At 33.0% G+C, this 23,695-nt stretch overlaps 2 protein-coding genes across 2 annotated transcripts; one reads left to right on the forward strand and one right to left on the reverse strand.

Moving 5' to 3' along the window:
• The first annotated feature begins 1,971 nt into the window (after nucleotides 1–1,971).
• Nucleotides 1,972–4,759, forward strand: LOC133037067 (uncharacterized). The gene is made up of 3 exons (XM_061113878.1): nucleotides 1,972–2,100; nucleotides 2,334–4,148; nucleotides 4,229–4,759. Exons 1-3 carry the CDS (start codon nucleotides 1,972–1,974, stop codon nucleotides 4,757–4,759), a joined length of 2,475 nt encoding a protein of 824 aa, XP_060969861.1.
• A 13,587-nt stretch (nucleotides 4,760–18,346) lies between these two features.
• On the reverse strand, nucleotides 18,347–21,802 carry LOC115714762 (serine/threonine-protein kinase SAPK2). The gene is made up of 9 exons (XM_030643518.2): nucleotides 21,290–21,802; nucleotides 20,979–21,053; nucleotides 20,053–20,154; nucleotides 19,876–19,929; nucleotides 19,678–19,770; nucleotides 19,494–19,586; nucleotides 19,213–19,317; nucleotides 18,966–19,064; nucleotides 18,347–18,860 (listed from the first exon to the last, which is right to left on the reverse strand). Exons 1-9 carry the CDS (start codon nucleotides 21,407–21,409, stop codon nucleotides 18,564–18,566), a joined length of 1,038 nt encoding a protein of 345 aa, XP_030499378.2. The 5' UTR covers nucleotides 21,410–21,802; the 3' UTR covers nucleotides 18,347–18,563.
• Nucleotides 21,803–23,695: the final 1,893 nt, after the last annotated feature.

The raw sequence follows: 23,695 nt of genomic DNA on the forward strand, positions 1-23,695 counted from the left end.
TTATATATAATATTAAAATGCATACAAATATATATATATTTAGGTGTTGCCCGTAAATTTATCTAAAATACGTGGACCAATGCGACTACGACATGTGGATTTGAAAAATATGACTGTGAGACAAATTAACTAAGTTTTTTTTGGATCAAGAGTATTAGCAAAAAAATGCCTCCCCGAGAAGATATGAGGGATCCACATACTCCCGGAGGACAGAGTTATGGCAAAGCACATCCAGGAGATATCAGACCCCATTTGAACAGTCACCTCGCATTTAATGCCGCATGGGAGAAGACTTATTGAAATTGCCATAAGCATTAAGTCTAATGGCGTAACCCCTCTTCTGCAGCTATTACGCTATGATTAATAAGCCTAGTGACGGCTACTTTATGAGGGATCACATCAGTCAAGAAGGGATAAAGGATTATATCCACCTAACCCCTCAGATACCTAGGGTATAGGTCATGCATTTCCCATTTTGTATCTGCTGGGAATGTGTGCCCCTACTGAAACTACACAGAAAGACAAGTAGTTCGGTTCTAGGGATCACCCCAGAAAAACACTATAAATACCCCCAAGGGGTCGAGAATTCTGGGTTTATGAGAATTAAAGAGAGAAAAACTACCAAGAACATTCTCTGTAATAAATACTCTCATAAGACCCAATCCAACATCGATCAAATATCGTAACTTTAAAATTAAGCTAACAATATTAATGATTTCAAACTATCACATTTTATGGAAAAGTAAATCGACTATTCCAACAGTGTAATATATATTTATGAAAATGAAATGGGTAATTGATCCAATCCAGAAGTCTTATTGTCACAATTAAGAATAAAAAGTAATTCTAAACTAATGAATTTATGAACTATTAGAAGGAATTTAAAAAACAATCAAAAATTAATTTTATTCAATATTCATAGAAATTTAGGCATTTATATATACCAAATTAAAGGGGCTAGGTATTTCATAAACAATCAAATTTTGATTTTATAGTTTTTGATTTAAATCGAAACTCCGATCAGTAGCAAAAAATATCAATGAGCAAAAAACAAAATATTGTTTCTGAAATCAATGAATAAGAAAAGACGATAGAGAAGATGGAATAGAAGAACAGAAGAAAAGTGAAGAAGAGACGATGGAAAAGAGGGTGGAAAGACCACATGAAATCATTTTCTATATATATAATTTTTTCTAATCATGACAATTGTGATTTTTTACAGAAGGCTTTTGGTGTGGGAAGCCATACAGTAATAGAACTCACTGATTTGTCACGCGCTGTCACTCGTGCGCGAAATCTATACTATTTATCTTAAAGAAAAAGTTTAAAAAATTTATACTACATATTATGGTGCCGTTTGGTAATACTTTTACTTTCTAATTTTTTAATTACAAAATGAAAGTAAAATTTTTATTTTTGAAAAACAAAAATGCGTTTTGTAATCACTTTTGTTTTTTAATTTTAAAAATAGCTAGAAAATGAAAGTGTGTTCTATAAAATTTATTTTTATTTTTATTTAAGTTGGGTCTAAGTTCGGGATCGGATTTGGGTTTGCGTTAGAGGTTGGGTTTGGCGCCAGGGTCGTGGGAGGATTTGGGTATAAGTCTGGTTGGAGTCCAAAATATTGAAAGTGAATTTTTAGTTTTCAAAATTTTAATTCTCAATTAAAAAATTAGAAAAGTGAAAACAGTTTTATATAATATATTTTTGAAAAATATTTTTAATTTTTTAATTTTAAAAATAGAAAATTGATCAAAAAAGTGTTATCAAACGGTAACAACTATGGACGGAAGGTTTTCTATTTTTTTTTTATAATGAACTTAATATATTATCCATGGAAGATTATGTAATTTATGTTGGGTAAATGTTACGGACTTAAGTTCGGCCCAAGAGCTAGGCCCAATCCAGCTGGACCAAGGAAGCATAAAAGAGCAGATCCACGGTTGGATCCAAGAAGAAGACCCAAGTGTGATGGCTGAGAAAAAGGAGACTTCGGCTGGCATCAGCTCAAGGGAAACAACAAGCCTTTCTCACGCAGAAGAGGAATTGGAGCCGAAAGAGAAGAGGGTGCAGATGAGACCCAGCTGGCTGAAGGATTTCGTTAGGCTGGAGAGGAGTTGAAGAATAGCCTATGCTAATTTCTAGAAGTTGTTATTCTGTTACTTTGCAATTTCGTTATTGAAGAGTTTGTTATTTCATATAAATAGAGGCTGTAAAAACTATGGAATTTTATGCAAAGAATTATCTGGCTGTTTGGCTTTTGGAGTTTGGCGCTGACTTGAAGAGTGCATTTGCTATTACTGGTGCTCTCATTGAGCTTCTTCATCATGAAGAACGAAGAAATCGCTGGATTGCTTCAAGCTATGGAACTCAATTTCAAGCAACATTCTGATGCCCAATTTCAAAAGTTCTCGGCTCTTTTGGATCAGCATGTTTCCAAGACAGAGGAACGATTGAATCAGCTTCCCAATACTGGGTTGGGGGAGTCGGAAGGGAGAAGTGTTGATCGGGAATCTGCTCAGGCTGGGGTAAGACGTTCAGACATGACGAGTGATGATCGTGAGCTGAACACCTTACTCAAAACTCTTCGGGTTAAGGTGCCAAGGTTTGACAGATCGGAGGTGGATGACTGGATTTATAAGATTAACAAGTTCTTTGACTTGCATAAAATCGATGAACCGATGCGGTTGGCGATGGCGGCATTTCACTTGGATGGAGCTCCATCCACTTGGTTTCAATGGATGGAAAAGGGAGGGGCAATCACGAACTGGACCTCGTTCCTCAAAGCGTTGCAACAACGTTTCGGCACTTCGATTTATGACGATCCCCTTGGTCGCATATCCAAGCTTACTCAGTCGGGGAAGGTAGCTGAATACAGGGCCGAATTTGAGGCATTAATGCCTCGCATTACAGGAGTGTCGGAGGCGATGTTTATGAATTTTTTTGTTTGGGGTCTCAAGTTAGAGATCCGAAGGGAATTGCTTCTATCGGCGCCATTGAACTTGAGTGATGCTATGGCAAAGGCTCAACTATTCGAAGATCGTAATGAAGATTTGGGCAGTCGACGCCGATTGGACACACCTCGGACGGGCTGGTATGGGAAACCCGCGCCTTCGTCAACAACCATTATGGGCACACCAAACAGTTCGGGTTCCGGTTACAAACCAATGTCTCCAGTATCGAATTCAGGGCACTCAATTCCTTCACCACCCACCACACCACTACTGCCTATTAAAAAACTGTCACCAGCTGAGTTGAAGGAACGACGGGACAAGGGCCTTTGCTTCACATGCGACGAGAAGTTTAGCCATGGTCACAAGTGCAAGAATAGGATGTTGATTCTTTGTGCCCAAGATGAAGAAGAAAACGAACCTGGGCTGGACCATTTAGGAAGCGAAATGGAGGATACAACAGAGGAAGAAGTTAGTCTCCACTCTCTATCGAACTCGATGAACCCCCGCATTTTTCGTCTTATGGCATACCACGGGTCGGAAACAGTCGAAGTGCTAGTCGACACCGGCAGCAACAACAACTTTATACAAGAGACGCTCGCAGAACAATTGAAACTACCATATGAGGAGACTAAACGCTTCAAAGTATATATGGGTAATGGCCACTTCTTGCTTTGTTCTAAATTGTGCCGAAATGTGGAATTGACATTACAGGGACATAGTTTCACGGTGGATCTCTATGTGTTACCCATTCGAGGACTCGATGTGGTTTTGGGTATGCAGTGGCTTCAAACACTTGGCCCGTGCATTCACGATCACAAGGCATTAACCATGGAGTTTGGGTGGAATGGTAGTACTGTAAAACTGGAAGGGTCAAAAGAGGTAGCTGCCCATCAATTGACTTTCTCTCAGTTACATGCGTTGTTCAGGGAAGGTGACATTAGAGACTGTTTGAAGTTATATACGACAGTCGTGAAGCAACAAGAAGACAATCACTCACTTCAAGGTTTGGCTGATATTTTACCGAAGGAAGCATCTGGGTTATTGTCTGAATTTCAGGATGTGTTTGCGGAGCCCAAGCAGTTACCGTCTCACCGGAAGGATGATTATCGTATCTTTTTACAGCAAGGCACGACCCCAATCAATGTTCGACCATACCGGTACCCATATTTCCAAAAAGACGTTATTGAGAAGTTGGTGAAAGAAATGAGCGAATACGGCTTTATTCAGCCGAGCAATAGTCAGTATTCCTCACTGGTTTTATTAGTAAAAAAAAGGATGGAACATGGCGCTTTTGCGTCGATTACCGAGCACTCAACGGCATCACAATCAAGGATCGATTTCCCATTCCTACAATCGATGAGCTATTGGATGAGTTGGGTCATGCTAAGGTCTTTTCTAAGTTGGATATTCGGGCTGGCTATCATCAAATTAGAATGGATCCGCGGGATATTCATAAAATGACATTTCGGACACATGACGGGCACTATGAGTTCGTTGTAATGCCGTTTGGGCTTACCAACGCTCCGTCAACCTTTCAAGCAGCCATGAATCACCTATTCCGACCGTATTTGCGCCGTTTTGTCACAGTATTTTTCGACGATATACTGGTGTATAGCAGCAGTTCGGCAGAGCACATGGGACATTTGAGGACTGTATTACAGTTGTTACGATCCCACAGTTTCTATGCTAAAGCAAGTAAGTGCCAATTCTTTCAAGAGACCATTGAATACTTGGGCCATATTGTTTCGGCAGAAGGAGTAAAAGCTGATCCTGCAAAGATAGCAGTGTTGGGTTTTATGTCCTAAATAAAACTCATTTCAATATAATCAGATTTACTTATTAATATAGATCAGAAATAACATTTAATGTTGCATGGTTCACATGATTTATTTCATGATTATATGTACATAATGTATAAATTCATCTGAAACCCTTTTCACATACTTGATCCTGTTTATTGTGCTGTCAACACATTGGAAAGTAAACATGACTATGTGAATAAAGTTTCCTAGATTTATCAGACACAGGGTTTTACTGATATGATAATCTACAACAAGAGTTTACTTGTATTTGGAGAAATAATATGTTCTTTCCAGAACATTGGTTAAAGTAAAGCTCAGGTTGGATGCATGGAGTATGCATCGGAAGGGACCGATATTGAACTTTGACTTAGATTTATTAAACTTACCGTAATATCTATTCAAGTCAATATCACCTAGTTGATCCTAGATCAAATGATCTTAATCCTGTTATGATTAGGCTCAATCTTGAAAGGCTATTCGTGTTCCTTGAATTGTTAGTTAAGCCTGCTTTTAGGTCAGGGTGATACGTACTTTTTGGGAACATGGTAGTGCAATTGAGTGGGAGCGCTAGCATAAACATGGAATCTATAGCTTCTATCTGGCGAATAGTAAGCAAAGGATGATCTCCTTCGAGCTTGACCAAACGAACATAAATGGTGGAGTACTCATTTCACATAAGCTGAAATATCATTTATACGGGGTCAAGTGTTTTAAGGAATAAATACATTGTAGGGTGTAACGGTAATTTAATCCCTTTACAGTGTAGATCATTCATATAGAGGATCATTGATCACATTAGGATTATAACAATGGATAACTAATGATGTGTCTATATGGTGGAACATATAGAGCATTCTATATACTGAGAGTGCAATTCTAAGTTCTATGCGTGGATTCAACGAAGAATTAATAAGTTAGTGAATTTTAGTGCTAAATTCTTGATCTACTTATTGGAAGCTCGGTTATATAGACCCATGGTCCCCGCACTAGTTGAGATAATATTGCTTGTAAGACTCATATAATTGGTTTTGATTAATCAATTATAATTCTCAAATTAGACTATGTCTATTTGTGAATTTTTCACTAAGTAAGGGCGAAATTGTAAAGAAAGAGTTTATAGGGGCATATTTGTTAATTATGATACTTTGTATGGTTCAATTAATAAATATGATAAATGACAATATTATTTAATAATTATTTATAGTTATTAAATAGTTAGAATTGGCATTTAAATGGTTGAATTAGAAAATTGGCGTTTTTGAGAAAATCAGATGCAGAAAAGGTAAAACTGCAAAATTGCAAAAAGTGAGGCCCAAATCCACTAAGCATGGCCAGCCACTTTTGTAGGCAATTTAAACTGATATTTTCATTATTTTAATGCCATATAATTCAAATCTAACCCTAGTGGAATGCTATAAATAGATAGTGAAGGCTTCAGGAAAATTACACTTTTCTTCAGACTTTCTGATTCAGAAAAACTGGGCTTTCTCTCTCCCTATCTTTAGCTGCCACTTCTTCTCTTCCCTCTTGATATTTCGAAATCCTTAGTGATTAGAGTAGTGCCCACACACATCAAGCAATACCTCAATCATAGTGAGGAAGATCGTGAAGAAAGATCATCAGCAAAGGAGATTCAGCATCAAGGATTCAGAGAAAGAGATCCAGGTTCAGATATTGATAATGCTCTGCTACAGAAAGGAATCAAGGGCTAGATATCTGAACGGAAGGAGTCATTATATTCCGCTGCACCCAATGTAAGGTTTCCTAAACTTTATATGTGTTTATTTCATCGTTTTAGAAAGTTCATATTTAGGGTGTTAATCAACATACTTGTGAGTAGATCTAAGATCCTGGTAAAATAATTTCCAACAACTGGTATCAGAGCCATGGTAATTGATTTATTTGCAAGAAATTTGGACTTTAAAACGATTGTTTGTATGTTATTTGGATGGTATCATGTTGTATTGAGTGTTATTTGATGATCGTTTGATGTTTGTGAAATTTTCGTGAAAAATAATTGCGATTTTATCTCTGGAATTATTTTTATTGGATAGTATGGAAAAAATTAAGCAAGTTAGCCTTTTGCAGAACTTAATTTGGATTTTATTTGAATTTGTTATGATTTTTTGAAGATTTGAAAAAATCGAGGCTCTGCTGATATTTTTCTGCGATCGCAAATCTGTCCGTACAGTTTCGAATTTTTTTGTTTTTTTTCAATTTTTCATGCTTTTTCATGGAATTAACTCCCAATTTTTGGTATAGTTTTGTATTTATACTATTACTATTCCTAATTCAATTCTAATTATCATTTTGAATTAATTTAATATTTTTTAAATTTAATTTAAGATATTAGTGTAATTTGAATTTGAATAGAATTAGTATCTATCTTCTTGCTTAAAAATCTATCTTATTTTTAAATTTGATTATATCTTATTTTTTTTAAAATTTAAGGTCAGATTTTATAAGATATTTATAAAATCTTTTAAGATATTTTTAATTATATCTTATCTTTTAAGATTTTTTTTTTTTAAATTAAATCTTTTTAGATATTTTGACCTTATTTAATTTAAAATAAGATATTTATAATCATGTAATTTTAAATAGATGTAAGATATTTTGCTAATTTTTTAAATTTTGTTATTTTATTTATTTAAATTACATTTAAAATTTGAAAAAGATATTTATTTATCTTTTCTAATTTTTTATTTAATTTTTATTTATAAAATAACATTTAAAATTTAAAAGTAGTTAGCAAATTTTTGAAATGATATTTAGGTTGGTTGAAACCTAATTTTTCAAAAATTGTAGGTTTAATTTTAAATTTAAATTTTTTTTAAAAATTTTCGAATTTTTCAAATTTTTTTTAATTTTTTCGAAATTTTTTTATTATTTAATTAATTATTTTCGAAATTAAATATTTAATTTAAAATTAAATAAATCCTACATCCAACTATCCAACTAACCTTGTTGCAGGAGTATGTGTTTTAACTTATGTGTAAGTTTTCAAAACCTATTATTACTTGATTGCAAATAGCCATGGTTACTTTTTGCCAGATCTAATGATCTGATGGCTCCCTTGGTCAAGATAATAATTTGTAACAGGTATATTTACAATCTTCTTTCATCTGTGTATGACCTAGCAACATGATAGGACCCATCCAAAGTGTGCCTGTGTGAGCCTATGTGTTTAATTTTATTATAGATGCATATAGGTTGTTGTTGCTAAATAAAATATCATAGTTCTTGATAGATTTTATTTAGGCCCATTTAGTTTTTGGGCCTATTCAATTAATAACAGTTGTTCTTATTAAGGTTAAATTCCTCTCTTTTGGGCCTTGTGTGAGAGTTGGGAGCCATAGTAGTGGGTACGACATACTGAACCCAGCACCCCCTCACATGAACTACCCCAATTATGAAGGCCCATTTGCCTGATTTGAATAACTGTACTAGGTTAATTAAACTAGTTTAACCTAATAAAATTGATTAGCAACATAATTAATTTCATTTATCTTGAAATTAATTTAAGAAAAATATAGTTTAAAGAATTTTTTATTCTAAGTTAAACTATATGTATTTTCTTGTATTTAATTAAATATAGAATTATAACCATCTAGATTCTTTCTGAAGCTTAATTTAAATTTTTCATTAAATATTCCTATTTAAGTTGATATTTAGTTATCTACAGCTAACCAACTTAAATCTGAATATCTTTTGGATTTAAAATTTCAAAATTAAGTTGAGGAATTTTAGGCATTGGTTATTAAGATTCTTTAGATATTTTTTAAGTTAATATCTTTTCGAATATTAACTTAAAATGTAATATTTTCAAATTAAGTGGTTACAACTTAATTTTTGATATTTAATTAAATTTAAATTTGAAAAATATTTAAGTTCTAGATTTTTTCTAATACAACTTAAATTAGATATTTTTTCAAATTTTGTGGAAAAGATACTTAGTCAAATAAGATATTTTCTAGATAGTTATTTCTATACTACTTATTATTTATAATATTAAATAGGAAAATATTATAAATTGTGAAATTAATTATTTAATTAATTTTGGTACAATTTATTTTAAGTATATTTTTTCTAGTATTAAACCAGAAATTAATAATTAAGCCTTCTCTACACTTAATTATTTATTTCTTGAATTTAATACATTTAATTAATTTGAAAATTAAATATCTAACTTGATTTTTATCATCATACTTAAATATTTCTTTTTCATGACATTTAATTAAATAGAAAATTATTTTTAGTTGAAATTTATTTTTTCAACTAAATTTAAATAATTTTCAAAATATATTTTTCTTTATTTTATTAATCAATTTTCGAAATTGCATTTCTTAAATGCTAGAATTTCGAATTTTATCTTGAAAAATAGATTAAGTTGTAAATTAATTATTTATTTTAATTAATTCTTGGATCAACTTAAATCAATGATTTTTTCATTTATTGATTAATTTAAAATAAATTGAATTAAAGTATATTATTAAAAATTGAATTAATTAGTCAAAGGAAAATCTAGATAGATGATATTTTTGATTGAAGTATTTTTCTAGTGTATTTAATTAAATAGAAAATTAATATTTAAGTTGATTTTCATCATCATACTTAGATATTTGAAATTTTTCTTATATATTTAATTAAATAGGAAAATTATATTTTTTGTTGTAAATTAATTTTATTAATTAATTTTGGGCCAACATTAAATTAGAATAATTTTTCCAGGATTTATTTTTTATTTTAATATGCATTTTTCGAAAATTGTATTCTTATATACTTTAATTTTTCGAAATGCAATATATATTTATAGAAAATTAAATTTGAGTTGTAAATTAATTTAAATTAATTTTGTAACAACTTAAATATTTTTTTTCTAAATATTTATTGGAAATTATTACTAAGATGGAAATAATTCATGTTATTTTCATATCCATCTAAGTAAAATTTATAAATATTAAATTAAAATTTATATTTGGAATTTTTCATTCTAAATTGGAAATTTTAATTAAATAAATATATATATTTAAAATAAATAGAATAAATAAAGAGAATCAAAGAAAATACAACTCACTTTAAATAATGAGCTTTATTATTAAGATATTCGATCTCCATTGTGGGTTTTACACCGCGTTTGTTTTAGTGAGTAATCCTCCCTCATGGAGGAACGTTCATTAGCAATTTCGCACCGTTTAACCTCGCATGATAAGTAGTTTGTAAGTATTTTGTATGGTATGGATCACCCTAATGGTGGCGACCATACTTGACTTGCAAATTATGAAACAATGGTGGAAGCTCATAAGATAGAATTGTCTTGACTCTCACCTAAACGGGACAACGCTGAATTCCAATCTTGATAGAATAAAAGGTTGCTAGAATGTTTAACATTTTAGACGAGCTGACAACTCTATTCAATGAATGGTAGCTTTGACTCTCTCCTAAACGGGACACTGATATCAGTTTGTTGAAAACCTTGGAAATTATTTAGGATTGTAAGTTTTAGTATTTTCACTTGTCATTCCTACTAGCTATATGTTTATAATTTCTGAATTGTGTATGAATTTATATTGAACCATGTTATTTTCTGTTATTAAGTCGTCGTTTAATTTCGAATCTTCATTGTTGGTCTAACTTGGCTTGTTTATCTAATGAGATAAATCCCTAGTGGATTTTCACCATTAGACATTCATAATAGTGTTAGATCTCGAAAGATAAATATTGTATATGCGACATCTAGCTGTTCATCAATTGATGACACCTTAGACTAGTATTTTTACGATATGAAACAAGAAGATTGTATAAATAAGATTACTTTGACTTTCGCTAATCGAAGCATCGTTGGATTCTTATTTTTAAACGAAATTATCCTAATTCCTCTTAGCTTATTCATTTCGAATTAGCTTCAAAACATATCATTGGATGAATGGTCTATAAATCATTTCATGTCATTCTATATTTTTTCTTAAGAAATTAAATGACGCATATGATTATAATCCTGAAATTCTATTCCCAATTGATATAAATCCTCAATCTTAGAAATCTCCTACTTGTATGGGCAAATCTGACTTAGAGTTTGTATTAGTAGTGCTGGTCCAAGATAGAATTACTCATAATATTTGGTATAAATTTAAGTCTTTGACTTTAATTTTAGATTCCAAATAGAAATTTTCCTATATTTCTAATTCCAGAATACAATACAGTTACACTTTCTCAAGTGTTTAATATCCATCTTCTATTAATGGATTAAAACTGTATGGAATATGAGTTAGGTGATACGTGACCAGGATCCACTTGCACTATTCTAAGAACTCTTTGATGTAACTAAACCTATGTCATCAAAAGACTCTACCACATTTTTTTTAATCTATGGCATTTGTATCTTGTTCATAGTGGATTTGACAAGATCAACCTCTGCAAAGAGTTAATATGCCTATATCCAGTGAAAGTAAGTTCATCTCATTTGCAGATGGATGTACATTCAGGGGTGGATATGAGTTTTTCGTTGTATTCTTAAAACGATAACTCTAGATTATACCTTTTAGCAAAGAAATTTGAAATGTTTGAAAAATTTCATTAATTTCTAGCAATGGTTAAAACCATTAAGGTAAGTGGCTAAAGATCTTGCGAACTGATAGGGGTGGAGAAATAGTTAGTAGATATGCAGTTCAAAGATCATTAAATTGATTTTCGAATTATATCCAAACTTACCTCCCCAGAAATTTCGAGTTGCATATTGATGATTAGTTACTAGTCGTTGCGTAAATCCTTCTATGGTAATACAATTTCAGAATGATGTAATGGTTGTATACTTAATGTAAATCATTACTAGATTCATGGATGACCTAATCAAAATCTTAAGAAAAGCTAGAACTATTAACCATGGTTTGTTAGCTATTCTAAGTGATTAGGGGTGGACCATCCCATTGTCAATAGATAAGAAAGTGTTTGTTCAAACAAATACTACTTTTCTAAGAAAATGACTAAGTCTGAAAAACAAGTAGCAAATAAAGGAGATATTTAATTCTTGATTCCAATAGTGTTCTATCATCTTATATGACATATGATGATCCCACTGCCTCTGTTGTCTTGTCACAACCAAAGAGGTCAATACCATTTAGTTTTCTTAGACATAATTCACGGTACCTCGTCGTAGTGGGAGAGTTTCTAGGAACTCACCTTCTTATGACTTGGGAGACACTAGTGATTAAAATCCATTGTGAGTTTAAACAAGTAATGGATTGTCAAGATAAGAAACTAAGAAGAAAGCCAATAGAACTATGGTTTAATCCATTCACATGGAATAACCTAAAGTTTTCTATTATAAGGACATAAAAGGAAATTTTAGTTAATAAGTCTATTCAATGGACTTAACAAAACTTCCTGTTCCTAGTATTATAGGTTTGAGTTTATCTAAACCTATGGCTTGTGGTATACCTGGTAATTACTTACTCTAATGCAAGCAACTTACTTTAGTAAGATGCAGAAGCATTTTCTTTCTAATGGCAATCTATAGAAGCTTCACAACTTCTTAGGTATAGATTTTATTTATCTAAGGAAAAGTCTTAACTATTCCAGAAAAGATAAAGCCATGAAAGAATTTCTTATATCAACAGTGAGAGGTCTTAGATATGCTTTTGCATGCCTTAGACCGTACACTGCCGTTGAGTGGGAGTAATGAGTAGGTATCAGATTAATCCAGGAGAAGAACATTGGAAGACAATCAAGTAAATCTTAAGATAAAGAAGAGGAACTATATGTTAGTCTATAAGGGTGTGCTTAAAACTCTTAGACTACACCATATCAGATTTCGAAATTTGCCTTTGTGCTAGTAAATCTTTCTGATAAGATGGTGGTTACTCTGGGGGTGGAATAGTGATTTTGGAGAAGTGTAAAAACCTATCTGAAGTCTCTAGGTCTACCAGAGAAAGACTGAATGTTAAAGTTACAGGAAAGGTACTTATTCAGTCTAAGGAAAGTTCTATACATTTTTGGCACCATTCCAAATTGCCTAAACTACTAGTGTTAATTTCCTGATTAACCAAAAGTAGTTGCCAAAGGTTTAGAATCCAGTATCCCAAGAGAGTAGACATATAGAGAGGAATTTCACATTATCAATAATTTTGTGATTAAGGAAGAGTAATGGTGGAGAAAAGGTTGTGGTTAATTCAATCTTTCAGATCCTATTACGAGGAGTTTACTACTACTACACTTGATTTGTATATCGAGGTGTTGAGATTATTTGAAACGCACTTTTTGTTTTATATTAGTGCAAGTGGGAGTTTGTTGGGTTTTATGCCCTAAATAAAACTCATTTCAATATAATCAGATTTACTTATTAATATAGATAAGAAATAACATTTAATGTTGCATGGTTCACATGATTTATTTCATGATTATATGTACATAATGTATAAATTCATCTGAAACCCTTTTCACATACTTGATCCTGTTTATTGTGTTGTCAACACATTGGAAAGTAAACATGACTATGTGAATAAAGTTTCCTAGATTTATCAGACACAGGGTTTTACTGATATGATAATCTACAACAAGAGTTTACTTGTATTTGGAGAAATACTATGTTCTTTCCAGAACATTAGTTAAAGTAAAGCTCAGGTTGGATGCATGGAGTATGCATCGGAAGGGACCAATATTGAACTTTGACTTAGATTTATTAAACTTACCGTAATATCTATTCAAGTCAATATCGCCTAGTTGATCCTAGATCAAATGATCTTAATCCTGTTATGATTAGGCTCAATCTTGAAAGGCTATTCGTGTTCCTTGAATTGTTAGTTAAGCCTGCTTTTAGGTCAGGGTGATACGTACTTTTTGGGAACACGGTAGTGCAATTGAGTGGGAGCGCTAGCATAAACATGGAATCTATAGCTTCTATCTGGCGAATAGTGAGCAAAGGATGATCTCCTTCGAGCTTGACCAAACGAACATAAATGGTGGAGTACTCATTTCACATAAGCTGAAATATCATTTATACGGGGTTAAGTGTTTTAAGGAATAAATACATTGTAGGGTGTAACGGTAATTTAATCCCTTTACAGTGTAGATCATTCATATAGAGGATCATTGATCACATTAGGATTATAACAATGGATAACTAATGATGTGTCTATATGGTGGAACATATAGAGCATTCTATATACTGAGAGTGCAATTCTAAGTTCTATGCGTGGATTCAACGAAGAATTAATAAGTTAGTGAATTTTAGTGCTAAATTCTTGATCTACTTATTGGAAGCTCGGTTATATAGACCCATGGTCCCCGCACTAGTTGAGATAATATTGCTTGTAAGACTCATATAATTGGTTTTGATTAATCAATTATAATTCTCAAATTAGACTATGTCTATTTGTGAATTTTTCACTAAGTAAGGGCGAAATTGTAAAGAAAGAGTTTATAGGGGCATATTTGTTAATTATGATACTTTGTATGGTTCAATTAATAAATATGATAAATGACAATATTATTTAATAATTATTTATAGTTATTAAATAGTTAGAATTGGCATTTAAATGGTTGAATTAGAAAATTGGCGTTTTTGAGAAAATCAGATGCAGAAAAGGTAAAACTACAAAATTGCAAAAAGTGAGGCCCAAATCCACTAAGCATGGCCAGCCACTTTTGTAGGCAATTTAAACTGATATTTTCATTATTTTAATGCCATATAATTCAAATCTAACCCTAGTGGAATGCTATAAATAGATAGTGAAGGCTTCAGGAAAATTACACTTTTCTTCAGACTTTCTGATTCAGAAAAACTGGGCTTTCTCTCTCCCTATCTTTAGCTACCACTTCTTCTCTTCCTTCTTGATATTTCGAAATCCTTAGTGATTAGAGTAGTGCCCACACACATCAAGCAATACCTCAATCATAGTGAGGAAGACCGTGAAGAAAGATCATCAGCAAAGGAGATTCAGCATCAAGGATTCAGAGAAAGAGATCCAGGTTCAGATATTGATAATGCTCTGCTACAAAAAGGAATCAAGGGCTAGATATCTGAACGGAAGGAGTCATTATATTCCGCTGCACCCAATGTAAGGTTTCCTAAACTTTATATGTGTTTATTTCATCGTTTTAGAAAGTTCATATTTAGGGTGTTAATCAACATACTTGTGAGTAGATCTAAGATCCTGGTAAAATAATTTCCAACAAGCAGCAATGGTGGAATGGCCAATTCCGAAATCGCTGAAACAACTACGTGGATTTCTTGGCTTGACGGGATACTATCGTCGTTTCGTTTCACAGTATGCTTGTTTGGCTGCCCCACTTACCGAATTGTTGAAGAAGGATAACTTTCAATGGAACCCGAAGGCCGCAGCTGCGTTTGAAACATTCAAAACAGCTATGATTTCCACTTCCGTTTTGCACTTACCTGATTTCTCTAAAACTTTTATTGTGGAGACAGATGCTTCTAATGTGGGTATTGGTGGTGTACTCATGCAGGAAGGCTATCCCTTGGCTTATTTCAGCAAGAAAATGGGTCCTAAATTTGCTAGCACGTCAGCTTACAGTAAGGAGATACGGGCTATTGTAGAAGCTGTCAACAAGTGGCGACAATACCTGCTTGGCCGACATTTCATCATTAGAACAGACCATAAAAGCCTTCGAGAATTACTCACACAAGTGGTCCAAACACCCGAGCAACAACAGTTCCTACACAAATTAATGGGGTTCCAATTCTCCATTGAATACAAGCGAGGCACTCAAAACAACGCGGCTGATGCATTGTCACGTTTACCAGCTGAAACTCATTCGTCTTTGCATCTTGCAATGAGCACGGGCTCTTTTGAATTTTTGGAGGAACTTCGTCAAGAGAATATAACTTGCCCAGACTTACGGGTGTTACACAACCAACTTCAGCAGGGGATTCTAGACAATTCGATATATTCGGCTCGAGAGGGCTTGTTGTATCACCGTCATCGCCTGCTGCTGAGTAGAAACTCTAACTTAAAGAGTCAGCTACTTAATGAGTTCCATTCATCTAGACTTGGTGGTCACGCAGGGGCTGACAGAATGTACATAAGATTAACGACGAATTTTTTCTGGCCGGGCATTCGTCAAGATGTCAAGTCTTTTGTTCGTGCTTGTCCGACATGTCAAACAATTAAATATTCGCCGACAGCACCTTATGGTCTCTTACAACCACTTCCAATTCCGGAACGTGTATGGGAAGATTTATCAATGGACTTCATTGTGGGACTGCCTAATTCAGCGGGGTTCACAAACATTTTAGTGGTGGTTGACAGATTCACTAAATATGCACATTTTGGGGCACTTCCAAATCATTATTCAGCAACAAAGGTGGCTGAACTATTCTCTACAATGGTAATTAAGTTACATGGGCTACCAAGAACGATTGTTTCGTATCGCGATCCCATCTTCACAAGTGAGTTTTGGCGGAAGTTATTTGAGTTCATGGGCACCACTCTCAAAATGAGTTCGGCTTACCATCCTCAAACGGATGGGCAAACGGAGGTCACCAACCGGCACTTGGAACAATACTTGAGAGCCTTTACAGCGGACAACCCGAAACAATGGAGTAAGTATCTATTGTGGGCAGAGTATCATTATAATACTAGTCATCATTCGGCTATTGGGATGACACCTTTTCAAGCGGTTTATGGTCGTATACCGCCCACTATCCCAGCTTATACGAGGGGAGCAACGTCCATTCAGGTTGTGGAAGCTGACTTGTTGACCAGAGATGACATATTACAGCATTTAAAAGACCACTTAGCGCGGGCCCAACACCGTATGCGGCAACAAGCAGATAAAAAGAGGAAGGATATTGAATTCAAAGCTGGTGAATTAGTACTGGTCAAGCTACAGCCTTATCGTCAGTCGACGGTGGCCAAGCGACTGAGCTCCAAGTTATGCCGTCGATATTTCGGGCCTTTTCCTGTTGTAACTCGTGTGGGGAATGTTGCTTACAAGCTGCAGTTGCCACAAGAGAGCCGCATCCACCCGGTTTTTCATGTGTCCTTGCTGAAACCGTTTGTGGGTCAATCTATTCCACCGCATTACCCGCTGCCTGATCTTAGCGTGGCCAATAAACCTCTCATGCTTCCTTTAGCAATATTGGCAACTCGGGTAGTTGAGCATCCTAACTCTCGCAGCAAGCAAGTTTTAGTCCAATGGACTTTGAGTGCGCCCGAAGATGCGACGTGGGAGGATTTTCATTCTTTCTGCCAGACTTATCAGCTGACTAACCTTGAGGACAAGGTTATTTTCGACGATGGGGGTGATGTTACGGACTTAAGTTCGGCCCAAGAGCTAGGCCCAATCCAGCTGGACCAAGGAAGCATAAAAGAGCAAATCCACGGTTGGATCCAAGAAGAAGACCCAAGTGTGATGGCTGAGAAAAAGGAGACTTCGGCTGGCATCAGCTCAAGGGAAACAACAAGCCTTTCTCACGCAGAAGAGGAATTGGAGCCGAAAGAGAAGAGGGTGCGGATGAGACCCAGCTGGCTGAAGGATTTCGTTAGGCTGGAGAAGAGTTGAAGAATAGCCTATGCTAATTTCTAGAAGTTGTTATTTTGTTACTTTACAATTTCGTTATTGAAGAGTTTGTTATTTCATATAAATAGAGGTTGTAAAAATTATGGAATTTTATGCAAAGAATTATCTGGTTGTTTGGCTTTTGGAGTTTGACACTGACTTGAAGAGTGCATTTGCTATTAGTAAATGATATATACTTTTTTTATTTTAATATACCACGAGTATATGTTCGACCATTGTGGTTGGAGAATCAACAAAAATTCTTGACTAGCTTAGCAAGCGAGTATAGTATCTTAGTGTCGTTTCTTATGGATATTATTTATACCAACTACTTTACTCGACTTGTCTTCACCAACATATAATTAATTTGCCTGAAAACAAACTAAAATCACACGCCTCATATTTGCACGACACGTGTAGACCGTTTTTTAAAAAAAAAAAAAATCGTGTAGCCTTCATTTTAATCATCCAGATTTTCCAAATCCAATTCTTTTTTTTTTCTTCCGAAGGGGCCAAAACCATTTCTGTACTATTTTAATATAACATCATAAACCAAGAAGACTACGGCCTAATTATTTATAGGATAACTACAAGGATACTATAGATCTTGATTCTTAGCAAAGTAATTTATGTACGTACACTATATGTTATTGCAAAGAGAGAATTCATCAATTTGATGAATAGGCACCTAAGAAAGTTTTATTTCTTTTTAATTATCATTATTATTATAATAATCGGACATGAAAAATATAATAATAATAATTTATAATTGTGTCCACTTAAAAGTGTTTATGTAAAGATAGCCACATGAGAAAAGGTTGATAGTGAGTGCACGGTTTATCAGTTTAAAATTCTATCAAACAATATAAATTATTATCTTTAACAGCAGCCTTATATATATTTATATTCCTTTAATCCACGCCACCTTGCTGTGGACACCATGTATCCTACATTGTTTATACAAAAATGTATATAGTTTTTTTTTTTCTTTTTTCCTTTTAATTTGGTGGGATATGGTCAGAAAAAAAGCACTAGAAAATATTTATATATATATTTTCAGCTCTAACATAATTTGTGAAAAAACGTGGAAAGTTTTTTAAATAATATTATAAATGAAAAGTAACATTAATTAGTAACAAAAAAGTTTTGTTCTATAACTAAAAATATTATGATGATGGTGATTTGGGAAAGAGATAATGGATTCCCTCAAGGAGAGTGAAAAGGGAATGCCTTATGAGATTGATATATATAGAACTATATATATATATTTATAGTGTTACATTTTGACTTATAATGCACAAACAAAATCTCCACTAGTCTCTATATCGTCTATGTCAGCATCAGCATCAATGTCATCATCAAGATCCATGCTTCCACCAAGAAACTGCCCTCCAAGTTTGGCACCATCCCCAGGAGTCCTTGCTTCTTTAACTATGGCCACTATCTCTTCTTCACTCTGTGATGATGAGTACTCATTGTCTTCTTCATTATTAACCAACCCACCTCCCTTCTCCTCATCCATGAATTCAACTGGCAAATTCTTTAAAAACCAAGAATGCTTCTTAATTTCCGGTATTGTTATTCTCTGTACCAAAATCAAACAAAAAAGTCAAATATTAGTATAAGACTAGTATAACTCATGAGTTCCTTAAAGGTTAAAATTTACACACAATATATGATTTTATACTACCTTTTCAGGGCTGGCAACGAAAATTCGAGATAGGAGATGTTTACATTCCATGGATACACGAACATAGTCTGGAATTGAGTAGTGTACACTCAGAATTCTCTGCCATAACAAATTAGAGAGATTTTTAATTGTTCAATTCTATCGTATATCGTTTGGAAGTGAAAAATGAATGCAATGTCATATTGGAGTTTTTAGATGTTTGGTTAGGTAAAAATTGAACATTAAAGGGCTTTCATAACCAATTAACCTGTAGTGTTTTTCTGAAGTTTCTTGGATCTTCTGGATCTTCAAAGGGATAAGCCCCAACCAGCATCACATATAATGTAACCCCACAAGACCAAACATCTGCTATCTGTGATTTTCAAACATGTAACAAGATATATATATTTAGGTATATGTAAAGAAGTGATTATGCAATGATACACGTTAGGTGACCAAAATTGGGATGGACCTAATATGAAAATGACCAAAAAATGAAAAACAACAAAATATAATAATAATAATAATAATAATAAAAACAAAGACTACCTTCCCATCATATTCTTTTCTTGACAAGACCTCTGGTGCGATATAGGCCGGTGTTCCAACAGTGGATTTGGGTTGTGAATGCAGAACAGATGACTGTTAAAGAACAATGCAATATTAAAAACTGAAACTAATTCATATAAGGTTTGATAATAAGTGGAAATTAATGAGTTATTATTATTATTGCCTTCGAATAACCAAAGTCACAAATTTTGAGACGTGGGGCTGAGCTTCCATCAAGAAGAGTGTTTTCCAACTTAAGATCTCTGTGACAAATTTGCTGCAGCACAAGAAATTGATCCATAAAATAGGCCATTATAAAGTTTGGTGAAGAAACAATTAAACTACTTCTCTTTTAGTTGATTTGAGAGAAAAAAATATTTACCATTGAATGGCAGTAACTGACTCCTGAAATCAACTGTTGGAAGAAATATCTTGCCTGATATTAGTATAAAGAAACAGAAAAAAGAAGAATGTAATTAAGTGAGGCTTATCATCAAAACCATTAAAAGAAAAATGGAATTAACAGTGAGTTTTTTCATTTTTGTTATTTTGAATTTACCTCATCTTCAGCGAATCTACCAGCATTGCATATTCTTTCAAAAAGTTCTCCACCAGCTGCATATTCCATAACTATGGCTAAATGAGTTGGAGTTAACAAAACCTGCCAAGAGTGATCACTAGTAAGAAATTGTTGAAAATAAAATAACCATTTATCTTGTACGTGTACAATAATACAAACATTATTCCAATAAACTATAAAAAGTTTGGTGAGAGCTTCATCAGTATAGAACTCTACTAATATATATATGGAGAAAAAGAAAAAGTCAACAGTTTTGGATTCATCAACTTCATCACACCTTCAACAACCCTCATAAACATTCTTATACTTTAATTTATTTTACTGTTTTAGGTATGAGTCTTATCTTAGCCAATTGAATAATGCACACATATGGATTATGGAGACAATTGACTACTATTCCATTGCAATTCTTATCTGAAGCAAGCAAAAAGTCAACTATGAGAATGATCACATTCAAAATTCGGTTCATATAGTTACTGCAACAATAGCTTCTTCTTCTTTTTTTTTTTTTTTTTTTTTTTTTTTGTTATTTTAAAAAATTGTCTTTCTTAGCTATGGAAAAATTAAATCTAAACATTATTAGAAAGAAACTTTTGGGCCCAGAATGTCAAAACTCGTGAGAATGGAACAAAAGAACAAGAATAAAATGAAAAGAGGGAATGACCAAGTTGGCAATAAATTGTTCTTGTACTGATAAACATTAACTCTGATTGTTTTAAAGCTATTTCCATTTGAAATTATAACAAAACAAAACCAATAAAGCTATGTATGTCAATTATGCTAAAAAGACTATAGCTGAACAAGTCTATAAGCTAAATGAAAAGCCAAGATGGCCATGAAAAAATATTGAACAAAGAATCTGATGACATTAATTATTTATAAAAGCGTAAAAGTAAGAACAGTACCTCCTTAAATCTTATAATATTAGGATGCTTCAAAGACCTGTGATTCATTATCTCCCTCTGTACATGCTCATCAATCTTCAAACCAAATCAAACCAATATAAAGATAAAAATTTAATTCCAGCCCATCAAAAATAAATTGAAGACAGAAACTCAGATGAGGAAATGAACAACCAAACCAAACCAATATAAGAATACTTAAAAAGTAAAATTAGAACTATATATTAGTAATGAAGCTGGTTGTGAAATTTCTTGACTCGAAAGGCAATGATACGAACAAATAAATTTCTTAACTAGCTAACAAGTATATATACCTTTTGGCCTCTCTCAATAAATTTGACAGCATAGAGCTCACCACTCCATTTATCTCTAATCAGTTTGGCCACACCAAAGTTACCAGACCCAATATCTTTCAGTACCTCATATCGCTCCATTGTCACCAAAAAATACTGAGATTCTGCCTTAACAAGATTGAATCCAACTAGTATTTGTATATATTCTATACAACAACAGTATGTTTATATATGTATAAATATAATCTCTCTTTTGTGTCTACTTGCTTGCGTGAGGCATCTCTATGGATTTTTGAAAGTCTCTGAATCTGCAATGCAAAAAGCTGTAAAGCTTATTGGGCTAAAAGAGTATTATTAGTAGGAGAATGAGAAGTAAGCACAAACTCTCTCTCTAGCCACAGTGGACTGTCCAAAAAAGAAAAAAGAAAAGAAAGTCTTTCCTTCTGAGAACAGAGAAGGACAATAAGAAGAGAACAGCCACGTGGCGGTTTCTTAATGGCTAAAATTTGAAGCAGTGGACTGAGACAACGTTGTGGGGCTATGGTGGCGCATTACACTATGAATATGTACCCCACGTTGCACAGAAGAGAGAAGACTCGTCGAGCCAACTTGTGTATTATTACGACGTCGTTTTGAGATTGATGTAATGACACGTGGCTAATTATTATTAGACGGTAGAGTTACCTTTGCTGTGGGATTATGTATGGGTAGTACAGAGGTTGGGGGATTTTGAGAAAGTTAGATAAATTCTTGCGGTTTACGAGGAAAGAAGGATAGGGTGACAGAGGATAGAACGGGAAAGATGACGTGGACGGTCGGGAGAGGTGGACAGTGAGATATGGTGAGCAATTTGAGAGTAGACCCACTTTTTCATTGGGAACGGAACTGCCTTATTTTTTTTTTTTTCTCTCATGAATATTTGGAACAAGTAATCAAAAAAAATAAAATAAAAAACTTATCCCTCTTATACAAATTATTGATCAATTAATTTGAATATCTAATTTCGTTTGGTACGCCATATTATACCACTTTATTGTATTATTTAATACTATATTAAATTGTATTTTATGTTATATTTTTATATAAAACTATATGTAATATTAACTTTTATGGACAGTTAAAATTTATAATATTTTAGTATAAATTAAAATTTAACATAGTATTATATAAAAATATGATATATAATCTAATTCAATATAATACAATATAAACAAACACTTAGTTTATATATAATTCAATATAATATAATACAATTCAATATAATATAATATATAATCTAATTCAATTTAATACGACATTCCAAACGAACACTTAATTTATACATAATTTCTTTTTTTTTTTTAGAAAAGTTTATACATAATTTATAATTTATAATATAAAATAATTACAAATATTATACATCGATAAAAAATGATAAGATAGGGTGTAATACAGAGTTCTATTATAGCACTTTTTTTAAAATAATATTATTGACAGTTTATGATAAGAGAGTTTATTTTACCAAAACAACTATAATACACTCTCTCTATATATCTCTATACAAACACCGAGGGTGCGTCTTGATCTTTTCTAACTTTTTTTTTTTTATAATGGTGTTCATTATATTTTTACAAATTTTAAAAATAATTCAAATAATTTAGGCACTAAAAATAGAGTTCAATACAAAGATTTTCGCATGAGTATTAAAAAAAATATTGCAACAATATATAGATATATATTTTAATGTGGTGATTAGAATTACTATAAATTTACAATGCAGATATTCGTAACCAGTGCATGAACTTTCTTGAACTAGGATAGGTCATCGTCTAACTGAAGGGCATGCTTTGCCAAACTATAAACAGCTAAAGTAAGCGAGCAATATGGAACAAAAGTGCCCCTAAAAATTTAGACAATAAAATTATAAAGTCCTTAAACAGCACTACAAAAGAGCTAAAACTTCAACTTGTAACACTGAAAACTACAGTCGAACTCATTAACTTATTAAGAATGGTCCACAAAATATCTACAAAATAAAATAAGATAAAAAAGTGAATTATCCCCTTGCAGTGATATTAAAAACTAAGAAAAGAAATTCTCAATAGTTAGAACAAAACAACTCTCAAACAAAATGTTGACGCTAAAAAGTAGCTGACATCAACTCGCTAGATTGACGAGATGATTGTACTTAATTTAGAGAGACACATTATTTATAGTAGTTCACTCCCTATATCGTGATAGTGATGGGACTACGTCTACTTCGAGTTTTTATTTCTCACGAGATAGTAGCAATAGACTATGTATCAGAAACTCCAAAATCTAGAGAGAAGCTCTGGTCTTGTGGGTGGTTTTTAGAATGTGAAAAACGAGTTGAGGGAGCTCTCTTTTTATAGGTGATGGAGGCCCACAAAAATAGAAAAAAAATACAAATAAAGTATTTTCCACCAT

The sequence above is a fragment of the Cannabis sativa genome, chromosome 4, assembly GCF_029168945.1.
Source record: "Cannabis sativa cultivar Pink pepper isolate KNU-18-1 chromosome 4, ASM2916894v1, whole genome shotgun sequence".
NCBI lineage: Eukaryota > Viridiplantae > Streptophyta > Magnoliopsida > Rosales > Cannabaceae > Cannabis > Cannabis sativa.